The 23,068-nt window shown below is 55.4% G+C and overlaps 1 protein-coding gene across 1 annotated transcript in view; it reads right to left on the bottom strand.

Moving 5' to 3' along the window:
- Positions 1–4,918: 4,918 nt before the first annotated feature.
- Positions 4,919–23,068, bottom strand: part of LOC119096598 (bestrophin-4) — a 34,694-nt gene continuing 16,544 nt past the window's right edge. The window contains exons 6-12 of the mRNA XM_037219499.1: positions 21,658–21,816; positions 16,845–16,925; positions 13,941–14,092; positions 9,603–9,736; positions 6,782–6,914; positions 5,575–5,769; positions 4,919–5,120 (exon numbers count right to left, since the gene is read on the bottom strand). Of these exons, the coding sequence (XP_037075394.1) occupies positions 4,919–5,120; positions 5,575–5,769; positions 6,782–6,914; positions 9,603–9,736; positions 13,941–14,092; positions 16,845–16,925; positions 21,658–21,816 (1,056 nt within the window). The remainder of the gene's footprint in view (positions 5,121–5,574; positions 5,770–6,781; positions 6,915–9,602; positions 9,737–13,940; positions 14,093–16,844; positions 16,926–21,657; positions 21,817–23,068) is intronic.

The raw sequence follows: 23,068 nt of genomic DNA, 5'->3' as shown, positions 1-23,068 counted from the left end.
CAGTTATGATTTCTTAACTAGCGGTATAACCCGCTCAAGAATTCCATTAATTATTCATACTGCATGCATCTAGGCAGGACAAATCACCGATCTGACCTTGGCTGTGTTGTGTATTTCCGCGAGCAGCTACGGCAGATCCGTGGCATATAGCATAAGTGAGCGTACTGCCAGCCATGAGCTCGTCATTCGATGTGGGTTTGTGGTCACATTACATGACTATATTGTGCTGCATGGTCTGATCACATAAGCGGTCATAATACCAACTTCGGGACCGCTGCGCCAACGGTCGAGTTGATCCATTTCCCCGATCGCATCCAGTTAGGATTCGCCTGTTATCCACGCTCCCGCCCGGCCCGTGTCGGCCGCTACTCCCGGTTTGATCCATATCCCCGCAGCATTCAGGTGAACACATGCGTTTCGATATGACCGTTTAATTTATGCGATGGTCTTCGGTGATGGTCGAAGATATGCATGCCGATATCTCCGGAACTGGTGTGACGTCATTGACAGGTCTTCAGTAATCGTCATGCACGATGTCTGCGGTTGGGTAACTACCTGCAACTGCGTCATTACTGTGCGGTAGACATGGCTTCGTCGCAAGGCAATGCCGGTTACGCTGCCGTTGGGCGTAACAGAACCAGTGGCGTGAGTGTGTGTGTGGGGGGGGGGGGGGGGATATGGAGCAATAACAGGACGACGTGCAAGAAGCAAACGTTGAGGGTCGGATGCCTCTAGAGCATAGCTACCGAACAAACGGTGCTGTGTAATTATCCGGTGAAACATTTCATTTAGTGAGATGTGTGATCTAGTTAACTGTACCAACTAGTGAAAAGATGACCTAGTAGATTATTTAGTCTGGGAAAATATCAAGGGAAAGTCGTTTTAGTCCAACTGAATACTGTGTTAGTTGATTTTACAATCGTGCAATAGTCTAGTTCGTGCTCAGCGCTGTTTCCCGTCTAATAGCTAAGGAGAGCGCTGCACTCGAAAATGACGCGTCCAAGAAACTGCCCGGAATTCCCCGCCCGCTACCGACTCTGACAGCGCCTGGTCGTAACGTTGCAGTTTCTCAGAGCTGGGTGCAGAGCCCCAGCTGGTGAATCATTGGTCGGTTTGGGGCATGTGACAGTCACATGCCGGAATGCGTACGGTGCTGTTGTCAAGTAGCCCACCTCAGCCGCGTGTATCTTGCTGTGCACAACAGCTCATCATACAACACGTGTGACCACGTCAAACCGTCTGGTACTACGTCCAATTCTCAAATTGGACTGCGGGTATTATTTTGTCGTGGCTTTTAAAGAAGATGTGTGACATTTGGAGAGGCATCAGATATTAAGAAATGGGCTCAGTTATCACTACTGGTGTACGTCAAGTGGGAAAACTGCTTCAGGCATTGCGGTTCCTCTGTTTAGTAAATATGCTCGTCAATGCTTTAATGTCTGATACCTCTTTGTGTAATGCATAATATTGGCTAAGAGCCAACTGTCGGCCGCTTTATATGCAAATGACGTTCACAAATGACAGAAATGAAAGGCACGACAGTTTATCTCTTTAGCCTCTGTCGCCGCACGGCTAATGGCATGACAAGATTTCAATGACGTTATCATGATATCATGAATGCCTGGGTGACCTTAAAATATTCTCCCGAAAACAGTGTGCACGTCCTCGTCCACGTCCGACGTAAGTCCTCGCGGTCGTTGAGTTAAGAAACTAGAAGGACAGGTCTTGAGATGGGCGGCATTGTGAACCACACCAAATGATCTTGAAGATGGCTCTTTCAGTTCAAAACCACGTACAAATGTGGAACACTATTTTTACGTTAGTCACGAACTGAATTTGATTGTTTTCGAACAAGATTTCAGGTATTTCGGGGGCATGCAAGCCTTACGATCATTCATAGGATTAACTTTGTCCTCAGTGCACTGTCACTATGTTGGTGCACGTTGATAAGATAATCAATGATATCTTTTAAGCCCTACGTAAGTCCTACACTGTCGAAGGCTTTCGTTCGTGCACATATTGCACTCCATGATTTGTAAGAATCATGCAAGCGGTATTTTAGCCTGTGAAATGTAAGCGTACCCTTCCTTAGAACCTGTTAGCCCGTCCTTGTTGGCGCCTTCACAAAGTCCAAGCTAAAAGTTGCTCACACCGAGTGAGCACAAAAATGCCTCAAAGAGAAGTTTCCGTTGACAGTTATCGCTACAAAACCACGCATCGTTTGTGTTCCCACTCGGAGCCAGTATTGTTACCAGTGGCTGGCTGCATTTTCATGGACAGCGAACAACCTTCTGATTATCAAAACGGTGTATCACAGCAACGCTCCTCTTTCCTGTGCTTGTTTGTGAAATTTGAAGCGTTTCAGGGAGAGGCTCGCGTAAGTTTGCCTTTACGAAAGACGATAGCATTGTCGCAATGCCAACAGAGCGCCAGAAATGCAACTGACTGTTTATTGTGGTGCCGTGTCGTGGCTGGATGCATCCGAGATTGCATCTCCCGAGCCGAACTTCCCCGTCGGCTTTTGTCTCCGCATCGGGTGGGGGACCCCAGGCCCCGGCTTGTCAAGTATGACGGCACCTAGCGCCTTCCAGGTATATACGGCGTGTCGGCGGCGCCGGCTGACCGCGGAGCCGTACTTCCCGACTGGGTGTCGCCGGCGGCCGCCGCAGCGGCTGAAGCGGCGCTCGTGACGACGTTGGCGGCGTACTCCGCCCGTATATAAGGCGCGGATGGCGGACAGCAGGCACCACTCTTTCTGCCGGTGTCATGTCGCTACTGCGGGCTCTTCTGCTGACGGTCGCCTTGAGTCCGGCTCTGCTCGATGCGTTGGAACGACCTGGGCTGCAATCTCAAAATGTAGATGGCGTGGACATAGATGCTATTTCCAACGGTGACGAGGTGCTCCCTAGCGAGCGGCAGACCAAGTGGACGTTCATCGCGCTACTGGGGGCCCGCCAGCCGGACGGCTCGGTCCGCTGGCTGTGCGGCGGCTCACTGCTCAGCTCGCGCCACGTGCTGACGGCGGCCCACTGTCTAGTCAGCGTGGCGCCCAGTCAGCTGGTGGTGCGGCTCGGTGAGACCCAGCTCGACACCACAGCCGACGGCCAGCACGCCGATCGGGACGTGCTGCGCGTCGTCGTGCACCCGGAGCGTGTCGGTCATAAGAACGACCTGGCCATGCTGACGCTGTCGGCGGCCGTGAGACAGCAGCCGGCACAGCTGGGCTGGGTGCGGCCCGGCCAGCGCGCCACCGTCGCCGGCTGGGGCGTGACGAGGTTTGCCGGCCGCCCGTCCCGCGTGCTGTTGGAGGCGGACGTGACAGTGACGGATCCGGCCGAATGTGAGCGCCTGCACCTGGACGGCGCCGCGCCCAACTCGCTCGTGCGCCAGCTGTACCCGGGCGGCTTCGGTGGCCTTGTGCTGTGTGCAGCCGACCTGACCGGCGGTGGCCGGGACGCGTGTCGCGCCGACTCCGGCGGTCCGCTGGCCGTCGGCCCCGCCGGCCGGCAGCGGCTGGTGGCCGTGGTGTCGGGTGGCCGCGGCTGCGGCGACGCGGACTTGCCCAGCATCTACACCGACCTCAGCAAGTATACCCGCTGGATACAGCAGCAGCTGAGCGACACACCTGTGTTCCATGAAGCGTTCCAAAAACCCTTATTTGCACTTTAGCCTATTCGCCTAAGCTTTCTTGGGTCAAAAGGCTGAATCGCAGTCTTCTAGGAAAACAGAAGTACGGGGTTGATTCCCCGCGGTGCCCGCCCTTTCTACCAGGGTGAGAGTTAAGCGACGCCATATGGCCTCGGCAGCTGAGTACGTCGTAAAACTGCAATGTTGACCACCTAAGCTCTCTCAGCAAAGCTTATGCCGCGATGTTGAGCGCGAAAGATTATGTTCGAATGTTATCAGTGCGCGAATTGGTCAATGGATTCGCAGAGGTGTCCATAGTGTCAGCGAGAAGAGTGGCTTTAAGTAGATGTCACGCGCGTCGTGTTAGATGTGATTGTTTCCGCGTTACAACATTCTTACGCAATCGTGCAAGCTGTGCGAGCGTTTCCACGTGGCATTAAGTCTGCAAACACAATAATCAGCATGAAATCACGAAATTACTTTGGTTTATCACCTCACAACATCAGGACCACATCTTATGAACACGCGATATTTGACTGGACTCGGCTCTGAACCCTGGCTCGACACTCCGTCCGGCGATGGAGAACACTTGAGGTAACTGGAAAGACGGGCGAGGCGCACCATGAGTCTGGCTCGGGATCTTGTGGCGCCTTTCGGGGTCCACTCTGGGAGGACCTCAGTGGGACCACAACTTATTCCCCAGTGCGCCCCACGCTGGCGTGGACCGCAACCGACGGCGCCGGCCCCAGCGGTGTTCGGAACACTGGACTGAGTCACTGGGTGGCTCTGTGGTGGCGATAATGTGGTGAAAAACTCTCGCTCGCGCCCACAAAGTCACGGCGCATTGGCTGCGCCAGACTCAGACGGTCGTGTCTGTGACGTCACGCACTGGGATCAAACCAAACCGCGGCGGCATCGGCAGCGCAAAGCCAAAGCTGACACCCAAACGGACGTGAAAGACCCCAAACCACACATCAAACGGCCATCAAACGGTACCACAGCCCCGAGGGGGCCGTGGGCGGGCCGCGGGCCGCGGGCGGGTCGGTGTACCACAGCCCCGAGGCTGCCGACGCGCCGCTGGACTCAGGCGTTCCCAGCTTCAGCTGGCTCAGCTGCTCCAGTTCAGCTGCTTCAGTTCCTGTTGCACACTGCGCCTCTCACATAGAGGACCGTCACCTAAGCTCCTGTTATGAGAGGCTTCACAACGCCTCCAGGACGAGGGCCCGTCATGCGCGCCTCGCTGGCAGGTCAGCACAGTTCACCCCGCCTGGCCGCGTCCGCCGCCGCGCCACTACGGCCGCTTGCAGTGCGCCTGCTGCTGAGCGTCGATGCGCCGCTGACTGGGCGAGGGTGCCGGTGGCGGCGGCGGCGTCCGGCCCGGCAGCTCGTCAAGCTCCGAGGGCGCTACGATCTGCACCCGCTTGTTGGCCGGCGCGGGTAGGCTGTGCTTGCGCTCGAGACTGGAGGTGTTGGCACGCTGGATGTCGGGCAGGCTGCCGGCCAGCGGCACCGGTGACAGCGGGAACAGCGCCTGGTCCCCCTCCTCCGCCGGCTCCTCCTCCTCCACCTCCGGCAGCTGGCTGGCGGACGCGAACACCTCACTTTCGGGATCCGGCTCTGGCGCCGGCGGCTCTGGTGCCGGCGGCTCGTGCCAGTGACCGCGCTGCTCGTCCCACGAGCGGCTGAGCACGGGTCCGCCGGCCCACGACTGCCGGCTGCGCGCGGCGCCGGCCGGCGCGCGCACCCGCACACTCGGCGCCTGCACGAACACGCTCGGCACGGAGCGGACGGTGGCGCTCAGCGGTCGGCGCCGGTGCCGCCGCCGCCACGTCTCGCCACGCCACCCGCTCGCCCTCGCCGTTGAGAAGACAGGTGACCTCCGGCCGGCCGCCGCCGGCGCTGACGGCCTCGGCCAGACTCTGCTCGCTGGCGGCCGGCGGTACGTACGGGTGCCAGATGACCTCGGCGCGCTTGCGGCGCCGCCAGCGCGCCGGGATGAGGTGCGGCGACTGCCAGGAGACGGAGCGCTTGGGCAGCCGGCGCTCGGCGCGGTTCGGCGCCGACATGGAGGTGTGGCGCTCCACCGCGCCGCCGCTCGGCGCCAGGCAGTGGCGCCGCAGCACTGCCTCGTCGCTCGTCGAGCTGGTGGCCGAAAGCTGCGGTTCTAGTTTTGGTCGACAGGTGGCAGGGCGGTCAGCTTGCGCAGCAGCCTCCGGGCCCGTGTGATCCAGCCTTCGGTTTGATCTGTGGTGGCGGATGTGGTTGTTGACATTCGAAACATGGCATCAGGCGACTCGTGAAGGAGAACGCGACGGCTTGCAGATCTGTGATGTCACGGGACTGACCGGATGGGGCGAAAATATACCACCACCACCCGCCAACTGCTACCCGCTGGTTGCTCCCACAGCGTACTGAACTGGAATGGGCGTATTTGGCGACAGAACATGAAATTATTTGGATGCAGCAGGCACTATGGCTGCTAATAGATGAGATGTTCAACTTTGGCATCGATGATCAGGCAGAAATAACGACCGATAACCATCGTGCGAACTCTATGCTCGCCTCATGTAAAGCAGTTTGTAACGAAGTGCATGCCTCATAATGCCCCTACATCTTCAGCCCATTTCACACACAGCCGCTCGTACTTGTCACCTACACTAGTATCCTTCCACCACCTGGAAAAAGCGCGCGCAAATCTCACACGCATCGGTTGCTGCCGCGCGTGAGTTAGCCCACGGGCCACCAAGATCACACCAGGCCAGGTCGTGGACTCCACCACCACCACCAGGTGTAGACTCCACTCCAGGACACTTCAGCGCGGTCAGCAGCAGCACAGAGCGGGGCGGCGCGCGGCGGGGTGGTAGAGCGGCTCACCGGCGTGTGGCGGGGTGGTAGAGCGGCTGACCGGCGCGGGTCGGGGTGGTAGAGCGGCTCACCGGCGTGTGGCGGGGTGGTAGAGCGGCTGACCGGCGCGGGTCGGGGTGGTAGAGCGGCTGAGCGGCGTGTGGCGGGGTGCTGGAGCGGTTGACCGACGCGGGTCGGGGTGGTGGAGCGGCTGATCGGCGCGGGTCGGGGTGGTAGAGCGGCTGAGCGGAGCGGGTCTGGGTGGTAGAGCGGCTGAGCGGCTATGGCGGGCGGGCAGGCGGCGTCTTACCCACAGCTACCTGCTGATTCCGAGTGGCGCTGCGGCCGCATCTTTGACGCCGTGCTGCTGGAGGAGGTGCGACTGCGTCCGGAGAGCAGCGCTTCGTCCGGCACGCTCACAGCGCCCACGCGCGGGTCACGACCTGGGGGCAGGGGGCACGCGGGTCAGCAGCGGCCCGACGACCTGTTCGTGGTGCGATCTGGCGCGGCATGGCCTGGTGACGGATGTCAGGGCAGGTCAGCTCACGTCATTTGGCGCGAATGTCGTGGAAAATGGCCGACCACAGCGTGGGACAAGGCAGAGCAGGGGGTGGGGGGGGGTCTGCAGACGTCCTCCCGACGCGCCTGTGGCTCTCACCCACGGGCCGCCAACTGAGATTAAGACATTCTGGCTTAGCACGGCAGCCCTTCCATACGCACCGCACCTTCTTTTGTCCACGGACCTATCAGCCCCAGCAAAAGTATGCGCATAGGTATGCAGAGACATTATAGAAAAACAGAGCACCGTTTTTAATACATTCCTTTGTTCCTGTTTCAAATCGAACCAAAGTGTTACAATATTTAGTTGTACTAGCCCCACATAAATGTGCGAACTGACCATAGCCGAATCAGTAGCTCATTTTTAGCTGTTAGTTAATGACACCTGCTGCAACCATTCGGAATTGCTCGCATCTGGCGCGAGGTCGTCTCATTCTGGTACGCTGGAGTACCGAACAAAGTTCGGGCACCTATTGAAAAGAGCACGGTTATGAACAGAGGCGGGCAGCGGCGCTGACAAGCCAGTGTATCATCACGCCCTGCTGAGGTAGTCAGACGCTGGCTGAAACACTTCGGAGCCAAGACAGTGCTGGTTTTGTCAGGTAGAATAGCCACCGTGTTGTCTAGACGTGAGCCGAACATATCCTTATTTTTTGGAAATGCTTGCGGCGGACGTTATAAAAAAAACACCCGATTCAGCTCTGAATGGAAAAGGACAATGACGCAAGAAGTGAGAACTGAATCGACCGCAACTTGCGAGGGTCAGAAGGTCAAATGTGCTCAGTGCACGCGATTAAAGGAGTATGTGCACACGTGAACGATGCATCCAAAGGCGGGAAACATATCTGGGCCACGCCATTCATCTGTTGGTGTAAGGCCAAACGCGCAGTACAATTCCACGGTCCTCCAAAATTTCAAGGTTTTCGACTAGGCTATTACCAATGCTTTATTGGCGACATGTTCCACAAATTCAGAGCGTCACCAATTGCAAATTGACGCATAAAAAGCAGTACTTCGGGTGTTGAACTAGTCGAGTGTAGTACCCAAGTCACTGACTTACTGACGTCGAAATTTGCCAGTAAAGTATGATTCTAGGCGGTCGCGAAGCATTGGCATTTGATGAATACACAACGCTTTTTCCCAAGCGTGTTATAAGCACATGTTTTTGCTTACTGAGGGCGCCGTATGTCTACAAACCCAGATCTAATTCGGACACAAAGCTATGTAAGACACAAAGGAATCATCGAAACATCCGAGCATGACAATGAAGCAGTAACTGAGGTGATGATGTTGTGGAACAATCATTTGTTTTCAGTCGCGCCAAGTAAGCGGTTGGCTTTGATGTGACGGGATGAGGTCATGGACTCGTACCAGTTCGCCAGCGTGCTTTCATCATCGGTTCTGATTGGCTGACGGTCGATCGGCCCTCTATGTGCAGCCCTTCCAGCAGGTCTCTTTGTGAGAAAGATACCATCGCATCTGCAGCGTTGTCATGCATGGGTGCAGCCAAAGGGAGGTCCCACGGGGTCATTTGCACTCGCGGATCATTAAGAACTACGGTAGGTTTGTTGGTATGACTTATTAAACGAAGTAATAGCAGTACGCGGACGTGAAAGCTGCTGCTTGCTATATATTTTTGTGGATGAGGGAAGAAGCACGCAAAGTACTTGCGAGATACATATCAAGCAATCTGATAAAACTTGAGCTCGCTGAATGTGTTCAGATCATTAGGTGAATCATAATTACAAATGCATCGCTATTGTTATAGTAAGTAAGCCCAGTCTACCTTACTCCTAAGATTATTGATGACAAGACGAGCTTTGGCGAAGACTTCAGAGATTTATGGCGTTTAGCAAAACAAAACGGCCCATCAGTCCGCTGACCAAACAACAGCAGGCGAACTACGACATCACTGGTCAACAAAATTAAAATAAATATACGGGCTTCAATTCGAACCGGACGGCATGTGAGTGCCGAAAAGCCGGGTACTGCAGAAAATTCTGAGCAGAACAGAAGCCGAGGTAACAGAGCGAAACCTTCTGCGCCACTCGTTAAACGTCACGTCACGTCACGTCACGTCAAACGAGTACCCGATGACGATGGACTGAGATGGATGAACGACAGCAGCCTCGAATCGATGGACCCGTCCGCCGCTGTGAGAGGGCGGGTCGGCCTCTAGGCGCGTGAACCAGAAATCCACAGACACCCAAATCAGAGTAATCTCATGTGCTTGCCGGTGAAGCCAGCTGGCGCCGGCGGCAGTCAGCTGGCGCTGGCGGGGGGGGGGGACAGCTGGCGCCGGCAAGGGTCAGCTGGTGTCAGCGGGGGGGGGGGGGGGCGGGCAGCTGACGCCGGCGGGGTCAGCTGGTGCCAGCGGGGGGGGACAGCTGGCGCCGGCGAGGGGGCAGCTCGCGCCGGCGGCAGTCAGCTGGCGTCAGCAGGGGTCAGCTGGCGTCGGCGGGGGGGGGGGGCAGCTGACGCCGGAAGAGGGCAACTCCACCGGCGGGACAGGGCGAGGGCGGGGGGGGGGGGGGGGGGCGGCAGCTGGCGCTGGTGGAGAGCACTAAACTGACCGTCCATCATGCCGTTCTCAGCGGCGATGCTGCCGAGCGACGTGGAGCCGAAGAATGCACCGTCCTCGTCGCCGCTCTCGTCCTGCTCCTCCTTGATCTCGGGCAGCACCATCGTGTGCTGCCTCTCGGGCACCCTGCAGAGCGGATGGGGCTTCAGCACGAGCGGAAACGGCGCATTGGTGGTGAGCTCCGCTTCGGCGCGGTCTCGCGGCTGATGGGGTGGTGTCCCGGTGGTGTCCCGGGTGGTGTCCCGGTGGTGTCCCGGGTGGTGTCCCGGTGGTGTCCCGGGTGGTGTCCCGGTGGTGTCCCGGGTGGTGTCCCGGTGGTGTCCCGGTGGTGTCCCGGTGGTGTCCCGGGTGGTGTCCCGCTTGCTAGCCGCCCCGTGAAGCGGTTGTCTGAGGCGGACGCGGCACCCCACACGGCTGTGGGGCTCCTGCAGACACCCAGCCCAAAACACCTGTCGTTAGAAGACTTTCATCAGAAGCGTATGGTCACGGCCGTGCTGCCAAATCGAAATTTCTCGAAGGTTTCGAGAGAGAGGTTCGGAGTATTTTAGTGTATGACATGACAGCATGACGCTTTTCAGTCTCCATTCATATTTTTTTCTACCACCTGTAACCCGATCTGGACAAAATCTTTGAGCGTCCAATTATATCGTTAAATATCACATACCATTGTGCGGCACGCTATATCACGTTGATTTTAACCTTCATAAATGAGTCGGGAAATTACGCGCCGATACAATTAAAGACACTCGTGCTCTTGTTTCCTCCCAGGATGTGTTTGCACAAGTACGCACGAGCTGCTGGACGACGGACTGAAGTCTTTCACTGATCCCTATGGTATGCGTCCATCCGAGGCCCGCTGTTTGCTGGCAGGGCCACATCGGGCCACTGACTGTCATGTGGCGAAGCGCCGCCGGACTCCACAGAGAGCCGCCGTCTCCCCCGGGCGGTGCTGCCAGACCACGCCGACCTTTGGGGACCGTTTGCCGACCGCCAACGAAAACAGCAAAGCGGCTTGACCTCGGCGTGACCCGCGTAATCCTCGGCAGCGGTCTTCCTCGCCCTCCGCGCGCGGCTCCGGTCCAGCAGTTCGCACCTCGGCCGCTGGGCGGCGCTGCGGTCGCAGGCCTCGTCCGTCACCTCCGACGAGCCGCTGCCGCCCGCCCTGGACCGTCGGCGGACCAGGCATCGGCGCGTGACGGACTAACGAGCCCCCCCCCCCCCCCCCCCACTCTCGGCGGAGGCCGCGCCGCTGTTCGGGTCCTGACACGACTGGGTGGAGGGCACCCCGCGCGCTCCCGATATCTGGCAGCCGCGCGGCTCGGCATGAACAGCTCGCCACACATGCCTCCAATAGCTCGGATGACTGGATGCGGTACATTGTTCGGCAGCGAAAGCTTTCCGTATGTTTGATGTCGATACACCTAACCTGTCGAATTCAGTGCGGTTGACCAGCGAAGCTTACATGCCAATTAGTTATTGATTTCACCTCGACTCTGATGAGCATGTCGGCCCCTTCTGTTAAACGCTTCAAGACCGACACAGACACGCCATGACACAGACCGACACAGACACGTCGTGATGCGATGACACTAATCGCTCTTTTGCAAGACGGCCCCGTGGTTTGGTGTGCACACAAAGCACCCTTGTGTAACAGCCAACAAGCTGGTGCTTGCACCCACCGGACTACAGCATGTGGACGCGATGTTCGCTGGCCTCGGAGGCGAGCCTCGTCAGCTGCTATTTAAAAGCACCATAGAACCGCACCTCTGGCCCATTCATTTCGCTTTTATCGCCTTGCAGTTGACGGGCATCTCGGAGATTGGGTCCAGCTTATCAAAGATGTTCGCTTTGGTTGGCGGCGGGTAAAGTTCAAAGGTCGCTGTGCCCGGATGTCATGGTGCATCGCAGTGATTCTACAGCCGTCGGTACCACGAGTGTAGAGTTATCAGAAATTGGATGTGGCAAAGGCGCCAGAGCTCTTTTAATGAGGAAATAGCGAAGTCATGACTAGCTTGATGACGTTTAATGTGGCTGCTGCCAAACCTGCCAAACGGCATTCTCCACCCGTCCTCACCGCAGTTCGCTATAAGGTCTGCTAAAGAGCTGCAGCTCCATTAAGGAGCCAATCGAATTGCAGCCCGGAGCTGGCTGTCGGCTTTGATGTAACGTGTGTGGAGATAGAACCTCCAAAACCTTGCAACAGCCCTTGAACGAATAAAGAGCAGCCGTTTTCTGTAACAGCGATGGATTCACAAGCTACAATGAGATCAGTCCATGGAGGCGCCCCTAAAGAGCCACAGCGTCGGTTAGGTGGGCATTAACCGAGCTTACAGTTCCACCATCACCCCGTGTTATCTTTGTGAGCCGCGGCTACGGAGCAGGAACAAAGGCCCTTTATCAGACAAACGGACTGCCACTCGCTTAGAAGCAGCCCGGAGCAAAGCAGAGCAGAGACACAAAGACAGCCCAGGGTGGGGCCAAGTCAGCGCGGCGAAGAAGTGACGTAGTGGAGATTGGTTTGGCCGGTCTCAGAGAGCTATGAATGTTTTAAATTAGTTTGTCTAAGCTTTGTCAGCCCAACATTCTCTAGATAACATCGAAATCACGAGCTCGAAACGCGTGTCTACCGTATAATCAAGGGTCTACCGTATAAGAGTCAGCTTGTCACTTTCTGCTAAAAATTGGTTTCATTGCGATGTTCTAAAAGCAGGTCGGAAGTTTCAAAAGCAGGTTTTCATGTCGGAAGGACGTGGGAAGACAGGGTTGCAGTCTCTCCCGGCCCCGCGGTGCGTTTTGTAAGAACGCTGCATGTGAAGGAGGCTTGAGCCACGTCCAAAGACCACAGCGGTGGCCCCAATGTGCTGGTAAAAACGCGCCTTCGGGCGGCTAGATCCACAGCTGTAAAAACGGAAATGGGTCGAATAGTGGCGTGCACGAAACAAGAACAGCGGAGCGCACCGCATTCTCGACACAAGCATGGGCTTCGAATTCCGGGCATGTCCTCAGAGGGCATGTTCGTTCAGCGGGCCTCTTGTACCAACGCTCAGAGTCTGAGCGCTGGTACAAGAGGCAGACACGCCTAGCACGTGAAAACGTCTCTGAATTTCTGGAGAACAATACGTGTTTATGCGTATGACAATACTCAGCTAGGGCGAGGGGAGCTGTGCGACATACCATCTGTTAATCATCCGTTGAGTGCCCGGTGGATTTTTGTGGTCATGCACGGGGTAATTTTCAAGTTTGTGTTTTATGGCTTATTTTCGTGTCTGTTATAACGTGCTTTCTTCCAACAGGCTTTTGGGCCCACAGGCTGAGCCGGTAGAGTGTGTCCGAATAAGAACATCTTCATATTCATCTACGATAAACAGATAAGGCAGAAACCATACGTTCAACTGAATTTACGCGCTTCGTGAGTTATGACATTGAAACAAGAGGGCTTGTTGTAAAAAAACATGTGATTCTAGGTTGTAGGCGCGGTGCATAGCAATGGGGGGTAGGTACTTACAATACCGCGGTCTCTGAATGCACGGTCTTTCCCACGGCGGCAGGAACACGCACCTAGCACCGACATGCCCCCCATTCTGGCCCTTTACATAGCCTCTTTGGACTCCTGGATTAGGATATAGTTCAGCATTAAACGATTGGGAAGAACCCGTATTTACGCCCTGACGACAAGAGGGCAAAGGTTGCCAGGATTCCACAAAAGTTGACAGCCTCAGCAACGTTGATAGATACGTCAACATCAGATCTTGAGAACCTACGTCAACCAAGTTTGCACTAAGTCCATCAAATGCACACGATTTGAAAATGACCGATAATGCTCAAACACTTTTGCGGCTTACAAACATTTTGCACACTTAACTTCCCGGTGCACATGTTTTCATAGCACTGCATTTTAACAAGGGCTTAAATGTCGTATTAGCTGTGTTTTGCCGCCGTGTTGTAGTTTCGTATTGGTGTTACACAAACCCTTAAAAGGTTTAAGTTAACACATTTCTTGTCAGGGCTTGTAGGAAAAGATCACAATGCTGGGGCTACATGACAGATCCTGGTTGGCTTCTGCGTGCAGTGTACAGCAAAATAAAATTGGCTGTGCAAAAGTGCACCATACCGAGACGACTGTAAAAAGCGCAGGACACAGCAAACACCACTAAGCTGTAGGTCAGTCCTGTGATGCGGTTTGTGATCCGGTTTGCCACGTCATAAAAGACGTCCAATCCCCATTTCGTCTCTGCCGCGCAACGGACCATGACGTCATAAGTGACGTCATACCTCTGGTGAGTCTCTGCCGGCAGCAGACCGTGACGACCGCCTCTGCACGAGCACTCACTTCATGCTGTCGACTGATCCGCGGTACGTCGGGATCTTGTACTGGACGGACGCCTCTGTGTACGGCAGCGTCAGACCCGGGTCGTCGAAGTACATGTCCTTGACGAGCGGCGGCCGGCGCACGTTCAGGGAGTCGACGATCAGGTACGACACCTGGCGGCCGAGGCTCGTCAACGGCCGAAGACGAGTTGACGGCTTGACGAGCGGCGGCCGGCGCATGTTCAGGGAGTCGACGATCAGGTACGACACCTGGCGGCCGAGGCTCGTCAACGGCCGAACACGAGTTAACGACTTGACGGGCGGCAGCCGGCGCACGTTCAGGGAGTCGACGATCAGGTACGCCACCTGGCGGCTGAGGCTCGTCAACGGCCGAAGACGAGTTAACGGCTGAACATTCCGGGGGGCACCTGGCGGCCGAGACTCGTCAACGGCCGAGGACGACTTAACGGCTTGACGAGCGGCGGCCGGCGCACGTCCAGGGAGTCGACGATCAGGTACGACACCTGGCGGACGAGGCTCGTCAACGACCGAAGACGAGTTAACGGCTGAACATTCCGTGGAGCACCTGGCGGTCGAGGCTCGTCAACGGCCGAAGAAGAGTTAACGGCTGAACTTTCCGGGGAGCCCTTACTGAGGGCTGGCGGGGTAGACAAGACCAATGAAAAGCCTCGGGAAGGATTTGGGAAACGTCTGGGAAGGACTTGATCTGGACCAGCGAGGGGATCTGACTTCTTCCAGGTGTGTTTCCTCGCGTTCTGAGCGCCTGAGCGCACTAGCCGATACAGCTGCTCTATCGAGGTGCGTACGGTGACCTTAAAACAAATGAAAAATATCGGGAAACAAAATATGGCACGCGATCTCATCAGCAAAATAACGTTAGAAATCCTTTAAAATGAATGTAATCTGCATGACGGAATATATATATATATATATATATATATATATATATAGATATATAGATATAGGTATATATATATATATATAGATATATGGATATAGGTATATATATATATATATATATATACATATATGCTGAATATATATATATATTTTTTTTTTTTTGGGGGGGGTACCAGAGCGTTCCCACCGTTGTAGAGCACGTATGAAAATAAAGTTCGTAAAAGCAGCTTTTCGACCCGAACAAGTCCTGAGCAGGTGAAATATTGCCACTTTTCGGCCTGGTCTTCGGCCGCAAACGGATGGACGGCATTTTCCGTCCGTATGTCCGATGTTGAAATGAAAGCTTCAGAATTGTATAGCCCTGAGGGAAAACTCTTGGCAAACGGAATAGCATCAAACGAATTAGAGGATTGCATCACAGTTTTCGATGTGCTTGACTCCAAAAATGCTTTGCCTGAATGAAGGCCTCCACCTATGGTCCTGATGGCGTCTGAGGCGTCGACATTATCCGCTGCTGCTTCTGGCCGAAGCCTCCAGAGTCCTGCCGCCAGTGCCGCCAGTGCTGCCCCTCCGGAGCGTGTCGAGCCTCCCGACCTTGACGGCACCCTATTGGACAGTTCACACGGCCCCGACACACAGGCGTCGCGCAGTTGGCCGCCGACGTGGCGCCGTGTTCGGCCGGCTTACACGGCGCGGCTGATCGTGACCACAGGCGTGTTCCGCGGATGGTTCACACGGGGCTCTCAGCGCGCCGCCAGCGTCCGCGCCGCCGCCCCCCCCCCCCCACCCCCCTCCATCACGCCCACGGGGAGCGGAGGAGTGGGTGTGGGGGGGGGGGGGGCGTCGCGGTCGAGCCGGCGCAGCTCTGCCGAGGCCTGGCTCGCCGGACCGCCCGCTTCCTCCCCTCAGACAAAACCCGCCTGGAATGCAGCTGGAGACAGGAGGTGGGCCAGGTTTTAATTTAACGCCCGGCGAGGTCAGCCGGCGCGGAAAGGTCAGGGGTCACCGGCCACGCGCCGGACACCGTCGCCTATTTTGGTCTGCACACCGCGCGCATGAACAAGCCCGCCGGCGGCTGGCCGCGGGCGCCGCGTCAGCCGCCGTGACGTCACCGATCGCCGCCGTCTGGCGCGGGAGTTCCGTACGTGACTCAGCGACCGCGGCTCGCGCCTGTTGTTGCAGATGCGCGAGCGGCGCGCCGCCGCGCCGCCGTTGCCAGATGAGAGGCGCCGCTCGAGGAACTGGGCTGCGTGGGGGCTGCACGTGCTGCCGTGGCGGGCGCGGCCCCGCCAGCACGATACCATGACGCTAAAACTTCGCTGGAAAGCCGGCCGGGGCCGGCTCCTTTTAGAGCCAACTGGTCGGTGAAGAGAGAGCGCACTGGCACGGCAGGCAGATGCCAAAGATGACCGCCAGCTGGGTCACAGGACAGCACGCTTCAAAGACTGGCCGCTCGCTGTCAGAGTCAGTGTATTTCAGGCGCGTTCAACTACGGCACCGATCTCTGGGGGTTTAAGACCGCGCGTCAGCCGCCTGAGCTGTCTCAAGTCCCAGGACCTGTCCTCAAATTAGTCCACCTGTTGTCACATGTCAGGTGACAGAGTCCCGCTGCGAGTGATCACAAATAGGTGGCGGCCCTTGGCCACGGGTTCGACCTTGAGCCCCACCACAAAGGCCGGGACATTCTGGTTTAGAGGACCTATCCCACGAGCAGCGTCGTCTGGCGCTGTGCGGGATTACAGAACGGCTTGTGGGATTATCATCCGGAAAATCATCTGCCAATAACTGAAGCATGAAATCCGACCCTAATATTATGCATCCTTAAAATGTCAGTGGCTCGCGACAACGCTTCGGTACGTTTGCCAATATCAAAGGGATAAATTTTAAGAATTCCAACAAACTCATGCACGCTCTAGCAACGCCACAGCCACCAGGAAGATAGGCCATATGAAGCTCAGTGGCATCATAAGATCAGAATAACGTTCGAGCCAGCCAGTGGGCTTACCTTCACGTGCCTGTCAATGATCCAGTTCAACTCAAAGTCTTCGTCGTCATCCCCGAATGGATTGATCAGCTGTTCTGCCACCTGGGAAACGATACATTGTTGTTATTATATCAGGCAGCCGCTTTATTATGTCGTGTTTATTGACTAAAAACCTTCGTAAGCAGGCTGTTATATCGTGTTAAAGAGCACTTTAAGAACAGGAGGCGACAGCCCTGCTCGCCAATATGCTGTGTCAAATGAATACATGCGGCCTTATTCATACCATTCCGTTACTTACTAGGCACAGATCTATTTCTAGAGACCCTTTATCAATTACGACAGATCCCACATTATTTTCGCCGTTTCTCTGCTGTTTCCGTCGCCTCTCCGCTCTTTGGTTTGCTTCTCCCATACCCCTCTGTCTCCTGCCCCTCTGTCTCCTGCCCAGCTTCCTCCCGCCCCTCTGTCTCCTGCCCACCTTCCTCCCGCCCCTCTGTCTCCTGTCCCTCTGTCTCCTGCACGCCGCTGGTCTCGCTCTGCCAGTGCGTGACCGCGATTCCTTCGCCCGAAATAGACGTGCGGTTAGCGCTGACGCCTCATCGGCTCAACTGACGCCGCCACAAGGACGCCGAGAACTCAACTATAGTACACCGGTGCAGCAGCGGCGTCAGCAGGGCGTCAGTGATGTCACTGGTGTACACCGCGGCGTCATGGGTGCATACTGTGGTCGTCGACCGCCGCCACAGGCTGTTGATTTTGGATTCGAACTCTGGATGCTGGCACGGCGCGGTGCGGCTGCGGTCGATGCGTTGCGTTGTTGACGTGGAGGGCCCTTACTGAGCTAAGCGGCTTGCTTAGTTAGCTTTAGGCGGCTTTACACACACTGAACCATCGCAGTGAACGCAGTTTTATGATGCCGGGTGCAGTCTAGGAGAGAAAATAAACACATTGGGGCGATTATTAACAGCGGAAAGAGACGCTCGTGGCCTCGAGTAACAACAAACTAACGGCACCGCGAACGCCTGCGTTCCATTTCCTCTTGATGCCGGTGAAAGCGCCAACTCTCTGGAGTTAGATCCAACAAGTCCCGCGGCGTGCATCGATCCAGGCCACGGATACAAAGTGACCGCAAAAATCGGCCAAAGGGACTCTCATGCGGCGTACTGTACGGCTCAGGGGCCAAAGCAAATGTTCTCGACGTTTCGTGACGACGATGACGTTATTGAGACGTCACCGGGCAGTTGTTTGGATTCATCTGGAGATAAAACAGGCTGCGGCCGTGCATTTAGCAGCCAGTCAGGGCACACACCTACTCAAGTTTGGCTGTGGCCACGGTCTGAGAATGCTGAGAACAGTTGGTGTGAAAGCCCCCGGAACAAGCAAGCTGAAGTGTTACTACTCAGGGCTGGCTGTGGCCACGGCTTGAGAATGCCGAGAACATTTAGTGTGACAGGTGCCGGAACGAGCAAGCTGAAGTGTTTAAATTACGTTAATTTGCATGGAAAGTGGCGTGGTAAATGCCACACCCACCAAATGCTGTCACTGCCAAGCTGTAGAACTGTTGGATGGTAACTGAAAAGCAAATCGATCGCATGCGTTTACCGTGATACAGTGCGCAGTGAGAGCGTTTTTATTTTTTGGCCTTGATTGTGAGGAGACGGAGGGTTGCACGGGAAAGTCTCCACCTGGTTTCAGACTTCGGGACAGTCAATCAGCGTGCTGTGAGGCAGCTGGCATTCAGTTAACATACGGCGAACGTAAACGAGCCTGACATTTCGAATGGTCCGCCTGCAAATTATGGGCCACACGGTATCCACAAGCCCAGCTTGCCAAAATGCATAATAAAAGAGCAGGTCTGTTTCGTGTATACTCACCGCGTCTACAGAGTCGAGGGACCCGTCACCAGCCCTAACACAGGCTTCCAAGCCCGCGGGCATAGCAAGCCCGACGTATGGCTCGCGAGTGTCACTCTCGTGTCGCGCGACACGAGTGAAGCATTCTTCGGTGAACGAACAACTCATCAGCGCGACAGTGTCAGGGGGCTCACGTCATCAGCATCGATAGTCGTGACCAGACCAGACCTGGCGCGCCTTCCGGACACGGACTGGCGCGGACCCGACGCGCATACGTCATGCCGTAAGTCACGCCGACTGTCACGCTGTCCACCACGTCTTCTGTCGCGCCGGCTGCCACGACTGTCATGTAGACTCTTAGGGCGACTGTCGCGGCTGTCACGCCGGATGCCATGCCGTCTGTTATGATAAATATGCCGTATGTCACGCAGACCGTCATGGCCGTCCGCCGACGATCGCGAACGTCACGCCGTTCGTCACGACTTTCGTGCTGTCTGTCACACCGTCCGTCACGTCGCTCACAGCAATGTCGCCCTGACAGCCCCTGGTGTTGTGGTCTCGACTATCGCCGGGGCGGACGGTGCGGCAGTGCTGGCCGGGACTGCGTGCCGTATGAGTGGATCAATTGATCTTTTAAAGAGCCGTAACAGTTTTAAAGATGCGTAAATCCTTGCGTTTGCTTTGGGCGCATTATTGGCATGTGACCGTAACCGACGCTAAGTTGTCGCTTTCAATACGAATGGTTGTACTATAGATGCGCAACAGCAAAGATCGACGAACAATTTTTCTCATGTCACGTCTCAGTCATTACTTGATGTCTTCGTTTCACTGGTGCAGTCTGGTATAATGAAGGTCGGCGAGTTCCAGCCTAACAGATCGTTATGCCGAAAACTGGTAGCCATTTTGTCCACATCATCGTGGACAAATGTTCGGCATGTTTATCTGAGATCGTACTCGACAGCAATGCCAGCGATTCTCAGCAGCCTCACTCGGCGTGACATTGTGTTTGAGAACCAAGATCAAAGATTTGCTCAGCTGAAAAAAGCACGGGTCTTCTAATGCCATTGACTGCTTTGTCGTTCTGTTTCTCAGTACCTGCCTATAAGTCGACTGGATGTCAATTCTGGTGATCTTGCACCGATTGTGACATCACGAGAGTGGCTTCAAAACGCCGGAACACCAGGAGGAGCCTTTGTCAAGTTCACAAAACACCTGACTGAGTGCAAACAACCGGGGATGCACAAACGTACAACTAGGTCCGACTAGGCTGACACCGAGAGCAACAACAGCAATAGTTAATTGCCTCCGATGTGTCTAATTGATCCGGTGGGTTGCTTACCGACATAAATTACGTCACAACGGTTGGCACCTGGCCCGACGTTACCTGAGGTACTAGTTACCCATCAATTTCGTATAGTTGTGTGCAGTAATTTACCGAACTCCCATTACAGAAACAGGCCTAAGAAGAAAGCACGCCCAAACATGAGCAAACCAGCCAGTATAAAAATTGTCGAGCATGGGTCACTAAGCCTTCGCGAGTCTTCATGGGACCGACAAAGGCGAGGAATGCATCGCATAGAGCGAACATGTGTGTAAGGCATCATCGTGTTGGAATCCAGAGTTTTGAAATTGCGATGGTCTCTGCGTGAATCAAATGTTAGGACTCTGCACATTATGGACGGAGCTGCAGGTAAAAATATACGAAAGTCCCCCAGGTTCTCTGTGATGGATTCGCGGTGCTCAGCCACCATGAATGTGATGCCATCAAATCTCGATATCAACAAACAGGGCTGCCAGAATAACCTTGCTTGTGAAGTTAAAAAGCTGGTGCAGGAATAAAAAAGGCTTGGTAACGTGATAACTGACCGCTAAATGTCACCCTTTAATCTCATGCATACCACATGAAGTTGAGCCGAAGGTTGGCAGGCACTTTAAACCAATCCGACTGGCCTTTCTGATCTGTTGTTGATCGCTCGGCCCCTGGAGACCCAATAGTAAGAGCTGAATATGTCTGCGTCGCCCTTGAGCTGTTCTAGCAGGCTTATGACCAGTGTCCCAGTGCTGAATACATTCACCACCGCATTGGTGCGTTCGCCTGGAATTAATGGGTAGGTGGAGCTACATTCCGAACCGAACCTAACTAGCGGCAAATATAAGCAAAGCATTGCACGGCATGGCGTCGAACTGCGCCATGGGGTTCCGCAGTTCGCGAATATTGGATAGGTCGGATAATTTCAGCTTGATGAACCGATCAAGATAATGCATCTATCCGCAATGATGGCATACATCATGTGATTCTTGCTACCATCTCGAATGGAATGCATACTTGAGCTTGAGCTTGAGCTTGAGTGAACTCATCGGCGGTTTACGTTTTCATCACTTCAGCATCACACGCTGCTGCGATCGCGTGCTTTCCACGCTTTGTTGTACTCGTTTGCATTACACGCTGCTGCGATCGCGTGCTTTCCGCGCTTTATTGTACTCCTTTGCATTGCACGCTGCTGCGATCGCGTGCTTTCCACGCTTTGTTGTACTCCTTTGCATTATACGCTGCTGCGATCGCGTGCTTTCCACGCTTTTTTGTACTCCTTTGCATTACACGCTGCTGCGAACACATGCTTTCCACGCTTTATTGTGCTCCTTTGCATTACACGCTGCTGGGAGCGCATGCTTTCCACGCTTTGTTGCGCCCCTTTGCCTTACACGCTGCTGGGAGCGCATGCTTTCCACGCTTTGTCGTGCTCCTCCGCGCAAACCTACAATCACGCAATGCACGTTGAAATCGGGGGTAGTTAACAGCTGAATAGGACACCACCCAACGGAGTCATTTTTGAAGGAAGTTGAGTGCGTGCCAGTTTAAAGCAATGTAAACTTGACCGTTGTTCCCTGTTTCCGTAGCTAATTTCCAGGCGTAGCTACGAGCGTCACACCAGTGAAGCCAGCTGGAGGTCCGGATGACGGCATGTCCACAGTACACCCACCTTGAGCAGACCCATGTAGAAGAGGAACTGGAGAACGGTGAAGAGCGGAATGTAGAGATCCAGCTGACCGGCGTCCGACGCGTGCAGCGTCTGGCCCGCCTCCTGCTGCCTGCCCACCAGACACGCCACGAAAAACGCGTACGTGGCGATGGTGACAACCTGCGGTGCACACGCGCGACTGGTGACAGTCTGTGGTGCACACGTGCGACTGGGGACAGCCTGAACTTTACTCCTGTTAGCTGTGACAAATTGGCGTGCACACGCACAGCTGGCGGCAGTGTGCGGTTGTGATGCACATGGTGCACCACCACCACACCCACATGGTGACGCGCGCATGCAGCGGGTGAGAATTCAAAGGACATCCCCCACTTGCCATCAATGTGCGGCATGTACCATAAGTGTGATATGTGATGCATGCATACCATCAGCGACAAACTGTGGAGCACGCGCGCCATCAGCGAAAAATCGTAAATATGAGCAATTGGTGAACTATGACACACTCCCCCTATTGAGCCCAATTTGCGGTACATGGGTGTAATCCATGGCATGTTGTTGTGGACGTGCACAATTGTGACAGTTTTTGGCGTGTGCAGCGCTTGGACTCGGGGACAGCCTGCAGCGCACTGGGCACGCGTGTAACACATTCGCAGACGGATTTTGAGTCTCCAGCACACACATGTGCGTGGCTTGTAATGATCATCACACACGAAGCAATTGATCATCACACACGAAGCAACTGAAAGATCGCAATCGCAAGCAGAAGCACGCCGTTGCCACGGCAACCTGATGTGGTGACACCAGTGGGCAGAACTCAGAGGAAATGGCTGCTCGTATGCATGGGTAGAAGGTTGTGTCCTTTAGAGAGAAGGACTCAGGGGCACAGTTTCGCCATATAAGCTTGGGGCGGCCGACTGAGGAGGGGAATGGCTAACCCTACTCTCAAAATGCGGAAAAACATGTTCGTCACGGATTCGGTCCCCTTTTCAAAGCTGGGCAGGGATCCACGCAGCAAAATAGAAAAATATACACACGGAATGGCATCAGCAAAAGAAGAGCTCCAACAGTAGAAGGGAAGTTCAACATGACGAAGGGGCGACCATGGACGTCAGACTCCCGCAGGCCATGTCCGAGTTAGCAAATGGACGATAGACTACACCGCTAGCCACGTCAAGACGAGCGCAGTCAGCAGACAGCGGCGCGCCACGTTGGAACGCGCCGCGTTAGTCGCGCGCCCGGCCATGGAGGACGGGGGCAGCTGGGCTCGTCGGTGAGCTGCGGCAGCTGCTCGACACGTCTGGGACAAACAGCGGCAGTGCCGGCGTCTAGCAGCGGCGGCGGCGGCGGAGACAGGCGTGGCCGACCAGGGCCGACCGCGTTTGTTCGGGCATCCGGCCAGGCACCGGTGACAGCG

This window comes from Pollicipes pollicipes, unplaced genomic scaffold, assembly GCF_011947565.3.
Source record: "Pollicipes pollicipes isolate AB1234 unplaced genomic scaffold, Ppol_2.1 Scaffold_4295;HRSCAF=5057_pilon_pilon_pilon, whole genome shotgun sequence".
NCBI classification, from domain to species: Eukaryota; Metazoa; Arthropoda; class Thecostraca; order Pollicipedomorpha; family Pollicipedidae; genus Pollicipes; species Pollicipes pollicipes.
This window is presented reverse-complemented; position numbering and strand designations above follow the sequence as displayed.